At 46.0% G+C, this 20129-nt stretch overlaps 1 protein-coding gene across 3 annotated transcripts in view; it reads right to left on the reverse strand.

Moving 5' to 3' along the window:
- The window catches only part of LAF3 (Amidohydrolase family), a 259740-nt gene that overhangs the window by 218869 nt on the left and 20742 nt on the right, over window positions 1–20129 (reverse strand). For all 3 annotated transcript variants that reach the window (XM_087400545.1, XM_087400544.1, XM_087400546.1), the window contains 2 exons: window positions 5002–5108; window positions 4782–4905 (listed from right to left, as the gene is read on the reverse strand). In XM_087400545.1, coding sequence (XP_087256671.1) covers window positions 4782–4905; window positions 5002–5108 — 231 coding nt within the window. The remainder of the gene's footprint in view (window positions 1–4781; window positions 4906–5001; window positions 5109–20129) is intronic.

Consider the following 20129-nt stretch of genomic DNA (forward strand, 5'->3'; position numbering starts at 1 on the left):
GATTATTGGAGGTGACTTCAACATGGTTGAGGCACCATCCGATACACAAGGGGGCAGAGAAGGTGGTATTCATTCCCTCGAGAGAGCAGCTTGGGATGCCTTCTTGTTCAGGTTCAGTGGCAGAGATGTTTGGTCACATGATGCACTTCATATTCAATCTCAGTCACTTTTGTTTTTGTGGTCGAACCGTAGGGTGCAGATGCCTATCCATGCTCGGATTGACAGATTCTATGTGGATGATTGGGCTCTTGATAGAGGGAAGAAAGTTTGCATTGCACCTCGTGTTTCCACTTCCGATCATTTTCCGGTAGTTTTGTCTGTCTCAGAGCCCCATCTGAGAGCACGGTCTCACAGTATTAGGACCTCTGATGCCTTATACACAGATGAGACTCACATAGGCAGTCTTGGAGATCTGGGTTTCTCACATGCAAGGGGGGATGGCCGGTCCTTCACATGAGGCCACAGCACTTGCCAGTATCAACGACTTTTATCACTCTGTCGCTAGTGCTCGGCGAGGTGAGGTACTCAGGCGGGAGATTGGTATCCACCGGCAGTTGGCAGCCTTGTAGAGGGAGGAGCAGAGACGACCATTAGATGCTTGGATACAGGAGCGCCTTGCTGCGGTAAGGGCTTACTTGCAGACATTGCTTGATCAGAGAGCAAAGTATGCCTTCCATGCACGGAAGTCCTTTTGGATATAGATGGGAGGGAGAGTCAATAAACACTTTTTCTCTACACTTGGTCCCAAACATAGTAGAGAGAGTGTCAGGCAGCTTATTGACTCTAACGGCGTTTTGCAGTCTCATCCGGATACCGTCATGCACTTAGCGACAGCTTTCTATGCCTTCCTTCTTTCGGCAGATCCTGACACACAGGCCAGAGATGTGGCTGGAGATGAAATTTGGCAGAGTTTACCTGTGTTGGTCCACCAGAGATGATATGCTCACTTGATGAACGCTTTACCAACATAGAGTTCAAGACTGCTCTCTCCGCCCTTCATAAGGGCAAAGTGCCTTGGTTCCGATGGTCTTACTCCATCTTCTTTTACAACCTTTTGGGATATGATAGGTGATCATATTACTTCAGCCCTGCAAAGCATTTGGGACTCGCGTGAGATGCCTGACTCACTGACCGAGGGACTCATACACCTTATCCCGAAAGGGGGCAACATAAAATTTGTATCCCATTGGAGACCCATCACTCTTTTGGGCACTCTATACAAAATCCTTGCCAAGGCGATCAACATCGACTGCAGAACCTTCTTCCAAACCTCATCCATGATACTCAGACAGGCTTTGTGCATGGCAGGAGCATATTTGATAATATCTTTTCCTTTTGGGAAGCCACAGAGTGGGCTATGCAGAGCGAGCAGAGGCTGGCAGTTCTACTCTTGGACTTTGAAAAAGCCTATGACAGAGTAGATTGGGGTTTTCTTGAGGACACTCTTCTACGATTTGGATTTTCAGATGCATGGATTAGAGGGGTGGCCTCCCTTTACAGATCAGCCCACGACCAGGTTTTGATTGGAGGGGTAAGGGGTGACAGGTTTCAGATTTCCAGATCAGTTCGTCAGGGATGCCCTTTAGTCCCCCTTCCTTTGTTTTTGTGGCAGAAGCTATGAGTATCTTCCTTAGATCTCAGGCTGAGCTTTATGCGCTGAGATTGCCCTTGAGAGGAGCAAGAGCTTCTTTACTGCGAGTTGGCTGATGACACTGCTATTTTTATTGAGGCCTCTTCGCCGTCACTTGATTCTTTCCGCACAGCCTTGGATATCTTTTGCTCAGCTGCAAAGGCACACATTAACTAGCATAAATCCTTTGGCTTTTGGATCAGTGATGAGGACACTCCAGGCTAGGGAGTTGACATTGGCTTTTCCTAGATTCAGAGGGGTGTTCCTGTCAGATATTTGTGATGCTAGGTAGGATTGGGCATCTCTCCAGCACAGCAGTTTGCCCCAGTACTAGAAAGTATAAGGAAAAAGCTCCTTTTTTGGAGCTCAACCAAACTCGACCTTGTATCTAGAGTTGTGGTAGTGAACCAAGTTCTTTTGGCCACCGCCTGGTTTGTGTATTCTTGCTGGTGCCGGTCTAGGGATTGCATCACTCAACTCATTAGACCAGTCAGGAATTTTTTATGGAGTGCACTTGATGGCACGGTAGATGTTGCAGCGAGGGTGGCCTAGGAGACCATTATTCTCCCTACATGTGAAGGGGGCCTTAATATCATTGACCCGGACTTGCAGTGCACGGCATTGCTTTGTAAGGTGGTGGTGGTGAGGGGACTCATGCCTGGGCAGGAACCTTGGAAGGTTTTCTTTTTTGGACGCATTCAGGCTTGCACACCTACCTTGGGAGATGATTGGGTGGACAGCCCTCGCTGTATTTTTACTTCCACCTCTCTCAGATCTCTTGCCTCTCCTCTCATGATTGCCATCCTGAAAGCTTGGGAGAGCTTCAGGAACACTCTTCGAAGGGTTCCGCCCTCTATCCTCGAAGAGATTGATAGGCAGCCGCTCGTAGAAGAGTGTCCTCTTCTTGAGCATGGCAGACCACTGGGCACTTCCCATTATATGCAGTGGTCTAGATGGGAGAGAGGCCCCGCCTACACAGTAGGCACTTGAAAGGCTTTTATCAGGCTACCTGAGGATCAGAGACTACACTCCGTGAGTCACCTCAGAGGGGTAGCAAGCAAGATTCAGCACATAGATGCAGCCATCCCGGTGGAATGGACAATTGAGATGCCTATTACTTCCACCACTTGGATGGGAGCTTTTTCGAGGATAGCAGTTCCTCTACAAGTGATCGCTCTTCGAGGTCTCGGGGAAGATGCACTGGTCTTTGACGTTGGGGTTGGAGGTATACTCTCTAGATCCACGGATGATATTCTTCTAGAGGTTGCCTTTCCGCCTGTCAGGATTGCTGGTTTTGTGGACCATGCAGCAGGCTTGCATTGGTACTTAGACATCAACCCTCTGCTCTTGGCCCTCGGATCTTGGAGGTTGTGGTTATATGGAGGTGTACCTATCAGGAGCTTGCAATGGGACCCAGGAGAGTAGGAGTGGATAGATCATGGGCACCAAGAGAGGGGGATTCCCTTCTTTCATTTCATAGTTGGTGATGCCAGGAGATTTCACCTGAGCAGTAGGGGTTGGATTCCCTCCAGAGCCCCCTATTGGGAAAGCTTCTTTATCACCGCAGATTTGCGTAGGAATTTCTGGAGGAGACTCTGGAAATCCCTCAGAAATAGAAAGATCACTCTTTTCTTTTGGCTTTCTATTCATGGAGGGATTGCAGTGAACCTGTGGAGATCACGATTTGGGGCTGATCCCACTTGCCCTCCCTGTCATTCTGCAGAGGAGTCAGTGCGACATTGCCTGTGGAACTGCAGTCAGGCAAGGACTGTTTGGAAAGGGGTTGCTCGGATAGTCGAAATTTTTCATACTTCCCCTTTCCTCATGACTAGGGACTCGGTCGCATGGTTATCCCTTACTCGGCCCTAGGTGTTTTATGAGGGTGAGCCTTCTTCTTGGGCACTCTCGATCCACCGGCAGGTGATAGAGCCTTGCTCTCTTTAGGATGTACCACTTACTCCCTTCAGAGCTTCGCATGCTTCAGTGGACACCTCTTGGGAGATTTTGGCTAGCATTTACTCTTTGCACATTTGGAGAGGCAGATGCACAGAGGCCTTGGATGGCACCCAGATACACCCAACACAAGTGTTCACGGGTATTTGGAGTGACACAGTTCACACTTTGATAGCCATATGGGCTAGCATGCAGGGCCCTTCACGGGCAGCCTCTTCTAGGAGGACTGTATTTCTTCGAGTTTGGAGGGGTTCTCCCTTTTTCTCGGAGGTTTCTACCGGATTGAGATGGCACTATCAGCCCCAATCCTTTCTTTTTGGCTCTTGAGCTTTTCATGCATTGCATGGAGTATCCCGTATGGAGCTTGCTCTAACAGTTTTCTTTAATACTTAATAGAAGTCTCTTTTTGCAAAAAAAATGGCAGCTAGAGGGAGAAAGTCGTAGCAACAAGGAAAGAAGTGAAGAAGGGGGGTTCCGATTGCAGGGCATGAACAAAAATGCCAGCCCAAAATGTCAACCAGGGGGAATGGGAAAATGTCAAGACAAGGGAGGCAAGGGGGAGGCCAACAGGTGGGGTGAGAAAATGCCAACAAGTTTTGGTTGTCCATCAAAAGTTGGCCATATAGTGAAGGGGCTTGCTAGAGACAGAGTTGTAATATTTCAAGGATGGCCTATAAATTCCATATTCCAGCCGTCAAACTGTGCTCATGAGCAAGAAACTAGGAGGAATATCGTAGTTCACCTCATGGGTCCAGGCTTGCATGTTGGCATATGCCACAACTTGTAACATTGGGCATTGGCATCGTTAAACGGTGTAGGCCACCACAAGCCTCAAAGAATCTTGTTTGCAGCGATTTCTCCTCGGTAATGTGCACCTTCTGGTCCTCCGTGTGCATCCACTAGTATCTCTTGTCCGAAGGCAAACTTTCCCATGGCATTGTAGTCTTTAACAAATTGCCTGCATGCCAGCAGGGCCACAACTTTCTCATGGTTGAAGATCCTGTCACTTGTAAGATTCAAACTTGAGATGGGTGTTTGATAGGCCAACTGACAGCAACGTGTTATGCTTCTTTTTTGTCACACAAACCTTATTTGTGAATGACTGGATTGCTCTAAATATCAATTCACACTCAAGCTTAAATGACTACCTCCCTCATGCTCTGCATCACTTTCTACTTATACAAGTTGCACAACTCACCACCCTTATGGTCCTTGACGATGCTCCCACCTTCAGGATCAGAAACATTTCTCCCTAAGCCTGCCAGTTGCAAAGCCACTGAATTTGCAAGACCCATGTGACCATCTATCCTGTAAAACCATACCTGCACCAAAATTAAGACAGAAAATCGTAAGTAATCTATACCAATGCCAAAGACACACCCTAAGGAATACTTATTTTACGTTGATTTTGAACTTACTGGTATATCTTTGGTAAACGAATCGATCCAAGAAGCTTGGGGCAACCCTCCACCCCACTTTTCATTGTTCCAACCACCCCCTAACACCCACTGTCCATGGCTTGAAGCTGTGTTGCAGCACATTCCCAACAAGCCAAATTAAGTAATTTGAAGAAGATTTGTGAAGATCAGCACAATGTAAGCTCCAAAAATTGTAACAGAATCTGTCCCACTTCGTAAAGGCTAAAGTTCTGTATTTCCAACTTTCATTTTAATGGGGAACCCAGGGAGTTCAGTTATACTGGCTAAAGTTCTGTTTCCAACTTTCATTTTAATGGGTAACCCAAGGAGTTCAGTTATACTTTCTATTAAATCATTAAGGTTTTAGTAAATCCATGAAGTTTGAGCTGGAACTTCTTATAATTGATGCCTCCTATGAATTAAAAGTACATGTTTCCAAACTTGGTAAAAGAGTGTTCTTTTCGGATTTCAAGAGATAGGGGAAAGAATCATCACCACAGCATCAGAATAGCTAAGCTATCTGCTTTAAGCCATTCTTTGATCCCAGTAGATAGCAGCCCCCTCCTCCAGCCCACATATCTTGAGAATATCAAGTGGGAAAGAGATGGGGCCCACTCTGCATCCCGTCCATTTTAGGCAGAAATCACCACAGCATCAAGATAAGCTGTGATTCACATGAAGGTGTTCTTTCATTTCCACAGCAAGCACCCCATTCCTCTATTCTATATGAGGACTCCATTGAGCATAAATGGGGCCTCCTCTCCAAATAGGCATCTTAGACAGAATTCCGCTGGTACAGAACACAGGTGGTACTATCAAGTACTATTTCAGGACATGTCCATGTTGTTTGGACCACATGTTTGCAGACAAGATGTATAAAATGTAAACGTATCATGGAGAGAGTGGGAGAGAGTGAGAGAGTCATAATATTGAAGACAATGCTAAGGCACAAGCTGAAAGTTTATTGATATTCATAGCACCTCATTTTATAGGCAAAGGATGTCTTGTCTTCCCCACACACATACCTCACTGATGATGTCAGTGAGGTGATATCACACAATCAAGATGAGGCTAATCTAGTATTGGGGGTGTTTCACTATCTTGGCAGTCTTTAGAGTCTATAGATGAACAACCAAACATAGATGCCAAAAATATTCTCCACACTAATTCCATCGACATCGCAGCATAACACACGTTCCCGTACATGATAAGAAAAACAAAAAAGTAGCCCAAAGGGCCTACACCTCAAACAGCTAGTTTAATGACCAGTGTAATGCATCGAGGCAACATTGGCACTCCAAAGGATACCTTGCCCAAGAACAGACTGGGAAAGAGTATGTTTCTTGTCCGCCATAAGCAAAGACTAGGTAATTCCAAAGAATCCTGAATGAAGCTTCTATAAAGATATCCCCCGTCCCACCTTATCCTCAATGTTTACTACAGCCTTCCTAAAAGAGGTCATCAAGAAGCTACAGAAAGATATCTCCTGCCCCACCTCATCCTCACGCTTAATCACAGCCTGCTCGACTTTCAGACCAACAGAAAGCTACAGATTTGCAAAGCCATGGATCGAGACGGCCTACAAGCAAAACTCCTCACCCATGGATGGGGCATACTTGTTCCCATCCTAGCCAAGCTGTTCAATATAGCCTTTTGCAAAGGCTTTCCGATCTCCTGGACCACAAATAACATCATACCCATCCACAAGATAGAGGATCCCATGGATGCAGGTAATTACCAGATTATCATGGTTGGCCACTTGATGGCCAAGGTTTATGGGTCAGCTGTTGAGATACACATCAAGGAGCATGTTGAGAAAGCAGGTATATGCACGATTGGGGCGGCAAGTTGTAGATCACAATTGCACTCGTGGATCCATCATGGAGGGGGCCAGACATAAAAATAGAGAGTATATTGTTGCTTTGTGGACTTCCAGAAGGCCTGGACTCAGTATATTGTTCGCCTCATCACATGACTCCGAGCTTTGGTTATTGCACACGATATGATATGGTAGTCATGGCTTTGTATGAGAGTCATAGGCAAAGTACGGGCTGTCCTCCGAGGAGATGAGCAACACTAGTGGGGTGAAGCAACGATGCCCTCACTTCCCCACATCTCTTTGGCCTGTACATTGATGAACTGGCTTCTTTTATGGACACACTAGGAGGGTGCAGTCTATCATACCTATCTTGCTATACATTGATGATGTTGTGCTAATCTCTGACACAACAGAGGAACTATAGATGCATTGCAGGTTTTTTGTGATAGCCAATACATGAAGATCAACTTGATAACACTAGGGTTATGATCTTCAACACTAATGGTGCTCGATTTTTGTGCAAGGCTTTCACATTCTTAGGGGGCCCGATTGGGATAGTTAGATTGTATGTATAACTGCAGTGCACTTTCATAGGCCCCAAGTCTATCAAAAACTACCAGCATAGACACAAGAGACTACATGGGTGTTGTGGGTGCCTCCATGAGGTACCAACTATACATATTTCTACTACAATCATATCAGGATTCGAACGAGGGCAGCTGCTTGGGTAGAAGGCTGCCAAACCTAAGAAACTACACAATTCATGCACATCCTCATGTCAAACAAGAAGATCACAATCAAAAATCACAAATTTTCGCATGATCTAATGGAGGAAATTTACTCTAAACAAAATTAATCTAGCAGAGTTCGCAAAACAAGTCCTCTTCACAGAGATGCCTTATTTCATATCATTATATATCTAGATAGTTTGGCTGATAGAGTTGGCCAACAGAGGCTAACATGTTTGGTCCTCTCAGCTTCCATGTAGAAGCTGAGCTTCACTAGGAGCTCACTCAGTGCCAACCACGCCTGAATGTGTGTAGCTATAGAAGGTCCTCTTGGATGACCTAGTTCACCTTGCGATATCTGAGTGGCATAGATGGAGCCTCAATGTTGTATTTAAAGGGGTGTAATCTATCCATGTGGAGCCCCAATCTCTCAAACCACATGCATGTGTGCGCATACCATCGTCTCTCATCACTCTCAACTGATGGAAGCCAAGAAACCTCACGTATGAAGAGTGTGATGCATCGCCGATCACGATAGTTAATAACATGACTCATGTCCTGTAACCGTGGGTACATAGGCAATGGAATCTCCCTCAAATCTCATAGTATCTAGGGCATCTTATCAGGTATATATGTGTGTGAGAGAGAGAGAGGGGGGGAAGGGGTAAGGGATGGCAAATGATGCCTTTATAAACCGTCCACAAGAAACCAACAAGTTTTATTGGAAACAAGTAATATCTATCATCATCATTTGAAAATTGTAGTTCTATTAGAGTTGTTGAAGTTCATAAGCATAGAGATTTCAGGCCTATGTGTCTGTGCTTAAGCAAGTTTGGGCAGATTGTATATATGCACACACACACACCCTTTAAGTTCATGTCTCCAAATAGTTTTTATCACTAGGAATGTCTACCGCCAATGATTTACCACCATCATATAAGTACTCATTGGATGTCCCTTTTCTGTGCTTGACACAATAGGAGATTCATCAAATTCAGGACAATCTATGGTGGCAAGTATACATCCATAGGCCACGGGTGTCCTGCTCGTAGCCACATGCAATGCAGATGGTCTTCTACAGAGCATTTTTCCCATTTGAGCGATGACCGTTTCGTTAAGAGACCATCGGTACCTAGAGACTCACACATCCATATATCAAAGATTTCAAGTTGTAGCTTTATAGATGCGTGCCAATGGTATACCTTTTTTCCTTTTTTCTTTTTTTGGGGGAGAGAGAGAGAGAGAGAGAGAGACAGAGAGACAGAGAGAGATGATATAGTTGTATTAAAGACTTCTTCATACCTGGCTGATGATCACTATCAACAAATAGTGATCTTTCACATCTAGTGAAGAAAATATTTGCTATGTAGTTGGTACTTGATGAGCTAGCTTGTGTGCTATAGAGAGAGAGAGAGAGAAAGAAAGTTGTATAACGTCCTCGAGAGGCCTCGCGGGCCTATGGGACAAAGTACAGGTTCAAATGTGACACATATTCGTACAAGCCACAAAGGCACACTAAGACCCTTTGCGGAATACTATACTAGACTAAAATCACAAATACAAAACATGTAAGCTCCAAGTCTAGAACTATTGAGCAATAGGTATACTCAGTCTTAGATAAGGATTCAGAAGAGATATCCAGATGCCATGGTGGCTCTCCTGTGAGCTGCAAAGATGTCTCATATCTCTATCTATCTAGCCGTCTCACACTGTGGTGGAGGGCAAGGTCTTCGAGCTCTTTGTATCCTATGGGCCATATCAGTAGTAACACCTCTAGTCGGGCGCTCTCCTCCCAATAGAATTGTAAGAGGCTGAACCTCCATCACGCACGCTCTAGTCCGTCGCCACATCATGGGTGGCTCTAATGTCTCTGGCTATATCTCCCCTCGTCGTCGTCTCGTCTCACTAGTCCATATTGCCCTCGTGTCGTCGATCTCCTCATCCTCTATCCTGACATCAGACACCTCTCAGAGCAGGATCACAGAGTTCTTCCCATCGAGTGACATTGATCGTCCATAGTGCAATACTTTTTGGATAATTTCCAGATTTCCCTTCCCTCCATATCACTATTTTTCCTTTCTAGAGCTGCAATTCTAAGCTTGAGCTCATGCATTTCTTGCTGCAAATAATAAATGTGCCCTTGTGAGTTTATCGTGCTCACCATTTTCTTGTGTTGTAGACATATCTTTCCATATAGAGAGGGCGTCTTTGAGAAAATGTACGGAGGGGTGACGAGGATGCAACATAAGAGTATAAAGGCTTACTTGGGGTCAAGGCAAACGTTTTCACCTTAGGAAACTCCCATGACTTTGGCCTATGTTGAGAGACCCCTCTGCTAGATTAACCCCCAAGCACTAGGGATTCAGCCTAGCTTGGAGTTCGTTGTTGTGGGTGGCCCAACTTGCTCCTGAGGCTAAGGCACCTCCTGGAAAAACTAATGGAGGCATCCTTGGATCTCATAGTAAATAGGGCAGATACATAAGAAGTGCACCTCTGTCTCTACCTCACCCAATGTGCATAATATGCAGATCCGTTGCTCCCTAGGTGTGCTTGCAGCTCTCCCTACCTCAACCCTTAGCTGATGGGATGAGACTCGCATCTGGCCAATGGCAATCCTAAGGGCATGTGATACTCGCCTGTCGTCCAAATACTGGGGTTTGATGATTACTCCATCCTCCAATACTCTCAAGAAGTGGTCGCGATAAAATTTGGTCTTGGTCTGATCCAGTTGATTCGCAGATTGCAGGAGCCTGCCAGGGCTGGTCTGTGATTTCGGCATTCGCCAAGAGGCTCTTCTGCTCAATCACTTCCAATTTCGCACCTACCTGGGCTGCTCCGGTGTCCTCTAGCAGGTTGCCTTCAGGTTTTCTCATCTGTCAGGGCCATCCAAGGCTTCCAAGGTTGACGATTTTCTCTAGCAGGCTTCCAGGGTTGGCAATTTTCTCCGGCATGCTTCCAGGGTTGCTTTTGCTGATTTTCACCTGCCCAAGTGCCAAAGAACTGGACCTGGAAGATTCGTTTTCATGCTTGCTGCTCTTCCAGGGTTTCTCGAGCCTCCTAATATGCTGATTGCTTGCCAGAGGCTTTCCTACTACCTTAGAATCTTCTAATCCAATTGCTTTGTTGCAGCTAACCTTTCTGTCTGCCAGGAACAGCCAGGGTTGGTTGTTTTGCTGGCCTCTATCTTGCCAAGACTCCCTTGACGGGTATCAGAGCTGCCAGGACAGATTTAGCTGATTTCTCTCCTACCAAGACTTCCTTGACGGGTATTAGACCTGCCAGGTTAGCACCCTCAGCCAAAATCGGAAGAAGGGCTGCACCCTGCCATGGGATATTACACCAGACTGGGATGCCTTTCTATGATTGCACAGCAGGACGGAAGTGCTTGTGAACGGATAATTCAGTTGGCTGTCTTTGGGCAGACGCACAACAAAGCTTTTCTTTGTATTTGAATGCCTTTTGAATAAAAGATAAAAAAATACCGAAAAAGGCGCTAAGTTTAGGGCCCATCTGGTGTCTGGTGCAAGACGAGGGCGATCTAGCTTTTGGGAGTTGTTTTCTAAGTTGTTCTGGTTTGCTGTGGAAAGTTCTAAGTGGCTGGAAATTAAGTATTTGCTGCTTATTAACTGTTTACTGCCCTTTGAAGATTCTGAAGACCGGTTACAGTAATTCCGTTGCCGGGATATCGCCATCTTCTTTAAGAGGGTGAGCCTATGGTTCTGTTTGGGTCAGGACAGCAAATACTAGTTGATGTAATAAACTTGCAGCCTAGAGAATTTTTCAGCCAGGGCACATAACACTAACGGTGAGGAATCGGGGTCTTTTGATTATACTGCATGGCACTGAGGGTTCTCGACATAAAGAGGAAGAAGTTGAGGAGTCAAATGCAGATGAACAGTTCAGGGCACAGTTGCAGGGAGCCGCTCAAACGTTTGCACAATTGATGCAAGATCCACGCTTTGCAGAGTTGGTGAATGCCCCTTTGAAGCCTGAGAAGAAGAAGAAAACTCAGCAGCCTGGCGCAATGCCTCCTACATCTGGTATGGGTGGAAATCCCTGGAGCTTTTTATTTTTTGGTTCGAGACAACAGACTTTCCCTCCATCTTCTATGCCTACAATTTATTTTGGAGGAGGTTCAGTATTTCAGGCAATGGAGAGCCTGAGAAAGGCATGGGGATGCTTGGAAATTTTCCTTTTGGATTTCAGCCTGGCATGCAAGGCTATCAGGGACAGATGTTTGGAGGTATGCCTGCTATGATGCCTAACATGATGTATGGTAACATTGGGATGTAGCCAGGGATGCAAACTGCTATGCCTATGATAATCTCGCACCCAAGGGGAAACAGAAGGACTATAGTTCAGCTGTAAAATTTGACACTTTTAATGGGAGTCAAGACAGGCATAGTTGCATCCGTACGGCCATCCGTACGTGACTTTTTTTTTGGGGGGGGGGGGGATCGGGATCCGTACCTTATAAACGTGATTTGACGTGCTATTTTCTATTCCGTACACCGTTTTTGAATAATGGCAGTACACCCGACTCTCCCGTACTTGCCGACCTTGCTGTCTCAAGAGCCTATATAGGCAGCCCTTCGCCTATTCTTCAGCATGCAGTACCCTCAGCCCTTCACTTTTCATCTCCAGCCCATTCAAGTCATTGTGCAGCCTTTGCCAACTTTGGAGGTCAGTGGTCACTGTACAGTTGTAGCATTCAGCCTGCCTCTACACTCTACCTGCTCTAAACGTCAAGGTATTGGCTATGGCTGCTCTCTTTTCCCGTTTTGCAGCAAGTTCTCTCTCTTTAGTTGATGCTAGATAAAGGGGCAGGGGCTTCAAGCCCTCTTTTGGAAATTGTTCCTTTGCCTTATTTGCCCTCTTTTGCAAATTTGCAGCTTAGATCTACAAATGGGAAGACAAAAAGGACCAAAATGGGAATTTGTAGAGGCCTTAAAGCCTTTGGGGAAGGGCCAATACAATTGTAAATGTCATTCATGGGATGGAGGGCCGACCCGTATAAGGGCACATTTTCTTGGGCTTGGGGGTTGAGAAGTGTACCGCTCCTCCCGAGAATGTGAAAGATACTTGTCAAAGATTGCAAGCAAAGGCAGCTCTCAAAACGGCTGCAAAACAGCTTGATGAAGATGTGGCTGATTTGGGGGATGCCTCAGTGAGTGGTACTGCACATGGAAACACATCTGCCAGTGCATATGAGCCAAAGCAAAAGAAACAGAAGATGTCAAAGGGAGCCTTGGCCAAGGCATGGGAGTCACAAGCACGGAAGTATGCATACATTGCTCTCCATTGTTTTTTCTTTGCAAAGGATATTCCTCATTGAAAGGTGAGGAGCCCTTATTTTTTGGAGAAGGTTCGTGCCATTGGCCAAGTTGGGCCTACCTTCAAGCCTCCATCCCACAATGTTTTGAACACAAGGGAGCTAACTAATGAAGCAGTATGCATAGATCAAGAGATGCTACAGTTCCGGGATAAGTGGAAAAAATATGGTTGTAGCATAACTTGTGATGGCTAGTCTGACACTTGGCGCCAGTCTATAATCAATATCATGGTCTCATGCATATTTGGCTCAGCCTTCTTGAAGTCTGTGGACACAAGTGGGCAGTATAAGTCAGGGGAGTACATCGTTGGGATGATGTTGGGGCTGAAAATGTGGTGCAGGTGTGTATGGACAATGCATCTAACTGTGTGCGGGCATGAGAATTGGTGGAGGAAGAGTGGCCTCATATTTTCTATACTAGATGCACATGCCATTGCCTTGACCTCCTGTTTGAGGACATTGGAAAGCTTGCATGGGTGAAGCTAGTGTTGGTACATGCTAACATGATTGTGACGTTTGTTACCCGGAAACACACCGTGTTAGCAATGTATAGAAAATTCAGCAAGAAGGAATTGGTGAAACCGGCACAAATACGGTTTGCTTACATGTTTATCATGTTAGCAAACTTGTTGGATGAGAGGGTATACAATGGATTGTGCCGCATGGTTGCCAGTGATGAGAATTGAAGGAAGAAGGTGTCACGCACTGTTAAAGCACAACAGGTGTCTTCTATTATATTGGGTCCATCATTTTGGCAGAATGCAAGACTCATTGTGAAGCTTTGTGCACCTATTTTGAAGATCCTTCGCCTGGCTGATAAGGAAGGGGCTACCATGGGACTTGTATATGAGCTCACTGATCGGATGGTCGAGAAGATAGCAACTATTGATGGGATTGACTCCTCAAAGCTGGCTGATGTTAGAGCCTTGTGTGTTGACAGGTGGGATATGATGAACTCTCCATTGCATGCGGCAGCTTTTGTTCTCCATCCTATTTGGAGAGAGAAAAATCCACATGGTGACAAGGAGGTGCATGGTGGATGGATGTCATAGAGCGGTACACAAAGTATGATGTTGACAGCCAGGTTACCTTATGTGATGAGTTGGATATTTACAAGTCCATGTCAGAAACATTTGCTCGTGCGATTGCGAAGGAAGAAAAGAGAATGCACCAAGGGGTGAAATGGTGGGTGGTTGCAGTTGCACTCTCTAGAAGGTCAGCACTGAATGTAGTATCCAAGAAACCACAGGTTTCTACTGTTTCTATTGCCTATCATGATGAATTGGATGCCATGAAAGAGCAATATGCTATGGATGATGACTTTGCACGGATATATGATCAGTTGTCTGAGGGATAGAGAAATGATCGTTATTCTCTTCGAGATGGTTTTCTGTTTATGCATGGCAGTTTGTGTATCACAAAGCAGTTGAGGGCCAAGGTGATGGCTGAAAGCCATGTTCCGCCTTATGCAGGACACACAGGAATAGACGCACCTGTGAAGGCTGTTGAGCACTTCTTTTACTGGCCAGCTTTGCGACATGATGTTGAAGTGTATGTTAGAACATGCATCACCTATCAGAAAGTGAAGTATGACAGGCAGAAAACCCCAGGACTGTTACAGCCACTCCCCATTCTGGATAGACCGCGGCAAAGCTACGCTATGGACTTCATCATCTTTGATCTTGCTTGTACACCATCAGGTCATGATGGTATCTGGACCATTATTTGCAGGTTCAACAGGCTCATCTTATTCCGATGAGAAAGAAAATTATAGCAAACCAGATGGCAAAGCTTTTCATGTCTCATGTTTTCAAATACCACGGAATGCCACAGTCTATCATCAGTGACAGGGACGCACAGATGACAAGTTTATTCTAGAGAGGATTGTTTGAAACTATGGGGACCACACTGAATTTCTCATCCTCATTTCATCCACAGTCTGATGGGAAATATCAGGAGGCGATGGCACCGCCCTCGATCTCTTTAAGTGCCACGTTTCGGAGCACAAGGCAAAATGGGAGCAATACTTGTCACTCATTGACTTTGCCTATAACAACACGTGCATACTTCGAGAGGAAAGGCTCCTTTCGAGATCATAGAAGGATACAGGAAAGTTCCGCCCATTTTGCGCACCAAAGATAAAATCTTTGAAGCTGATATGTTTGTGGACAACTTGGATGAGGCTCATATGAAAATCAAGATCGCTCTCCAGAGATCTCAGGACAAGCAAAAGAGCGCTGCTGACCGTCATCGTCGTGAGCTGAAATTCAAAGAGGACGATTGGGTTCTTTTATGCTTTCAGAAAGCATGGTCGAAAAAGAAGGGAAAGGACATGTTGTATGTTAAGCTTGGCATGAGGTACTATGGTCCCTTTCAGATTCTGCAAAAGATCAATGATGTAGCTTAGAAGTTTGCTACTGGATCATTGAAAGATTCACAATGTGTTCCATGTGAGTCTTTTAAACCGTTTCACGGAGATGTGCCACGGGATATGCCCCCTGAAGAACAGCCTGAAGTTGAAGAATTGGATGAAATCTTGGTTTCTAGCACACAAGAAGTGCAAGGTGAAAGGTAGAGTTACCCGCCGCTATCTGGTTAAATTCAGAAATTATCCAGCTATTGATGTGAAGTGGATGGAGGAGGGTGAACTGGCAGATTCACCTCAGTTGGTTGTAGCTCTACTTAGAGGCATTTCAGCTTGAGGCATTTCAGTTGGAGCTGATTGGAGGAGGGTGAACTGGCAGATTCACCTCATTTGGTTGTATACAGCTCTACCTAGAGGCATTTCAGCTTGAGCCGACTTCGGCTGGGGCTCATTCAGGCTCAGCAAAGCATGTGTCTGGAGCATTGCCTGATGAGAGGGGGGGTAGCATCTCTCCACTCCCTTCGTTCAGACTGCTCCTGATATCTAGAGGACACTTGGTGACACTGCCGGTGTCTCACCCGAGGTACCACTTGCTGACGGTTTATCTGCCGCAAGACTTTTGGATTTGCATACTAGTCACTGTCAATTTCTATTTATATATCTGGAATGGCTGGTTAATTCTTGCTCACTAGGGTGGCCTTTGAGGTTGCCCTTCAAATGTCAATAATTTCCTGAGTGCAGCAGCTTCACCAGTACTTTTCTGAAGTTCACGGATGTCACATTCCTCCAAGTGTAACGTAAATCAAGGAAGGGGGGAGGCGAGATTTGGTCTAGCTGGTTGCCTTTCTGCAGTCACTTGTATGTGACTACATGTGCCCACACTGTGATTGAGCACGGGTCCTTAGGACAGATTTGGCTGATTTCTCTCCTGCCAGGATTCCCTTGACGGGTATCAGAGCTGCCAGGTTAGAACCCTCAGCCAAAATCGGAAGAAGGGCTACCATGGGATATTGCACTGAACTAGGATGCCTTTCTGTGATTGCATAGCAGAATGGAAGTCCCTGTGAATGGATAATTCAGTTGGTTTTCTTTGGGCTGACACACGACAGTGCTTTTCTTGGTATTTGAATGTCTTTTGAATAAAAGATAAAGAAATACCAAAACAGGCGCTATGTTTAGGGCCAATCTAGTGTCTGGTGTAGGACGAGGGCGATTAGCTCTTGGGTGATGTTTTCTAAGTTGTTTTGGTTTGTTGTGGAAAGTTCTGAGTGGCTGGAAATTAAGTATTTGCTGGTTATTAACTGTTCACTGCCCTTTGGGGATTTCGAAGGCCGGTTACAAGAGAGAGAAAGAAAGATGTATTAACGTCTGCAGGAGACCTCACGAGCCTATGAGACAAAGTACAAACCAAAAGGATAAGCACCAACATCAATTATAGACTAAGAGTCGCTTTGGAGTGCACATAGCATCCCAAAGTTATTATAGGTTAGCTATGATCTACTATGAGAGATACAGTTTAAGACTGAAAGTCTTTGGGTTGAGATTTGAAGTCCCTGACAAGTGCTTTTCCATCTCCATAAATAGCTCCTTTCCTTGCCTTGCAAGCATCCTATACTTTGGTCAATTCTGCGGCTTTCATCTTGAGTTGAGTTGTGGTGAGCTCCTCCAAGATGCATATATTGGTGCCTCTCAGCTTATTGATTTGCTTGAGAACCTTATTTCTTGCCATCCTATCATTGAGAATCACTTTGGCTCTTGTCCCAAGTTCACTCACACAAACTATGTCCTTTGAGTCCCACTCAATCTAGGGGGTTGTTGCTATAATATGATCAATCTTTTCTGCCATGCTCCCTTCATGCCAACCCTCGGGTAATCCTCCTACGCATAGGCACCAGGTATTAGCAGGCCTTTTTTCATGTTCTTGTACCTCTTCATACATGCCTCTTTTGTTGATTTTATTGTCCTTTGTTGCTGTAATTTCCTGTTTTTTTAATTTGAAGTGATCGGTACCATGTCTTGGACTTTGGTCACCAACTGTGGTGCTGGTGTTGCTTGACTGCGTATCTACAATATCTCCTATATGATTTTCTTCTTCCCATTGCTCTCCATCTCCTTCACTTTCCTCCCGAGGGCTGCAACTATAAGTCTGAGCTCTCTTATTTCTTGCTATAAGTAGTAATTCTGTTCTTGTGGATCTCTGTGCTCTCGTTTGCAGAGTCTCCTCTATGTTTGCTGAAAGTGATCGGACCACACTCACACACACGGCTGGTATTGAGTAGCAAAGAGTGAAGTGGTATTTTAGGGCCTTAGAAGAAAGATTTTATGCCGAGTAGTTCTAACACCTTTGAAGGAGCAAGTGAGAGAACGATAAGGTACTTGAGAAGAGTGGAGAGAAGGCTCCTTGTGGATCAAACACAGTATAAGAAGCATTACATGCGACCGAAGTTGGAGAAGTCCTCCAGCCGAGCACAAAGTGAACACATCGGTGCACTCGCCAGAGCAAGCAACTTTATCGAAGCTCTCATTGACTTAGACAGGCAAGATCTGTGGTGGTTAGATTGGGAGTTTGAAGGGAAAGAAGAAGTGCAAAGCGGCGAACAAGTGATGGAATAAGGCACTAAGGACAAGGCTTCATCCGAAGTTCGTATAGTTTAAGACGACAACTTCTCCCCTCTCGCAACTATGTCTTCATCAACAGCATCATCTATGGGGTTGGCCACCTTAACAGCATCTGACTAGACACAACAAACCGGTGAAGGTGCTATGCCATCTCTTATGCACAACCCCAGGTTCCTCCCTAGTCTAGCCTCTATATCCATGGCACCTCTTGGTTCTCATTTCGCTCCGGTCATGTCCCTACCTTCCATGAATGTTTCACCTTCTCTTTCCGATGCATTTCCTTTTCTAATATCTCACTAGCCTCTCTCCGCTCAACCTCTCCCGCTAGCCTCTCTCCGCTCAGCCATTCCTGCTGGCCTCTCTCCGTTCGTACCTCTCCTGCTAGCCTCTCTCCATGCCTCGTCCGTACCTCCCTCTCTCTCCCGCTAGCCCCCGCTCCGCTCAGCCCCCCTCTCTCTCTCTCTCTCTCTCTCTCTCTCTCTCGACATTTTCAGCATCCCGACACGAAGTCCTTACTTTTCGATACGCTGGTGAGACCTGCAGCCATGTATGCTAGCCCCTTTTGGGCAGGAGATCTCAGTGTTGCAGATTGGAGACGAGTAGAGAGGTTACAGATCATCATGTTCTCCAGATTGATCAGAGCGAAGCCCATGGTACCGCATCAGATTATGCTCGCAGAGTTCGGAGCTACACCCCTAGCGCTAGATGCAGCATTTCAGTCAGTTACATACTTGCATAAGATCAGGGCGTTCGGAGACTCAGCAGCAGGCAGAGCACGATTACCGTGGCTAGCACTGACATCCTCGCAGATGTTAGCGGAGAGAGGTCATACTTTTTGTTGGTACCACACACTCTCCACATGGCTCACCTCGTTGGGCTTGGATATGGATAGGCTGCCACCATTTCGATACAGCATAGATGCCCCTCGCCTCCCTCTCACTCGACATGAGCTCAGTCAGGTTATCAGGGCAGATTTGTTGCAGCTACACACGTTTCGCACTTGGGTTCATCCCACGGAGCTTCCTACGAAGATGGCCACATATCGTGACCATTTTCTCAAGATTTCAGAGGATGGCTTCATCATATCCCCAGGATATATCGGCGTTCATATGTCGCACTCACTCAGGATTGCCTTGGGCCAGCTCAGGGTATCTTCCCACAGATTAGACGTTGAGGCCGGCAGGATCCGTCGTACAGCTACCGGACATAGACCCAGGCGAGAGACTAGGATATGCCCTTGTTGCACTATGGGGGAGGTGGAGACTGAGGAGCACTTTGTTTGCAGATGCCCTTTATATTATGAGATCCGTGGCAGATTTCACTGTTTATTTGGGCACGGATTTGGACCTCTCTCTCGGATTATGGAGTATGAGGATCAGTATTGCTTAGCGTTGTTCATCAGGGAGATCACCAGATACAGAGAGAGATTCCTCAGAGAGCACCGTCGCATCCCTGCCAGAGACCTGGTTATTCATGAGGAGCAGGACGAGGCGCAGGACCATGAGCACAGAGATAGCCCAGCTTGCCAGAGAGCACCGATGGTTCCACCCCGAGGATGTACATATGACATGATCCGGCAGCACCGCAGGATGATCTTACACAGAGGCCGTACCCGTCGCTTTATTTCTAGACGACGGAGGATGATGGCAGATTTTCGGAGGAGATTGCTCCATGGAGACTTGGCACCGCCAGCAGCCCACTTGACACTTGCCCAGATCTTCACACTCATGGCAGGAGGCATGGTCGATGGCCATGACTTCCATCATTTCTTTGAATCACAGACCCCTTAGGGAAGACGATGTTCCTCATATTTTATATTTTACATTTTGTATCTAGGCATTTTTGGTACTCTATTTCATTTCATTTTGTATCTAGGATTTTTGTAGCCATTTTTGGCATCTTAGCTGTATTACGATGAGGCCACCTAGTTGGCGCATCGTTGATGATGTATTTTCCTTTCGGATGATTTTGTGTCCCATAGGCCATGTATGGCCTTCTGTGGACCTTTAATAAAATTTCTTTCTTTCATTCTTTCTTTCTCTCCGTTCATACCTCGTCCGTATCTCCGTACCTCTGTGGTAACTCCACACCTCCGTCTTCGTCTGTACCTCCAAACCTCCGCACCTCTGTCATCCGTACCTCTCCCCCATCCGTACAGCCCATCAGCAGGCAGGCAGTACCGTACAGCCCATCAGCAGGCAGGCAGTACCGTACAGCCCATCAGCAGGCAGGCAATACCGTACAGTCCGTCAGCAACAGCCCGTA

The sequence above is a fragment of the Dipteris shenzhenensis genome, chromosome 29, assembly GCF_047967505.1.
Source record: "Dipteris shenzhenensis isolate YYH24624 ecotype China chromosome 29, Dip_SZ_1.0, whole genome shotgun sequence".
Classification (NCBI taxonomy): domain Eukaryota; kingdom Viridiplantae; phylum Streptophyta; class Polypodiopsida; order Gleicheniales; family Dipteridaceae; genus Dipteris; species Dipteris shenzhenensis.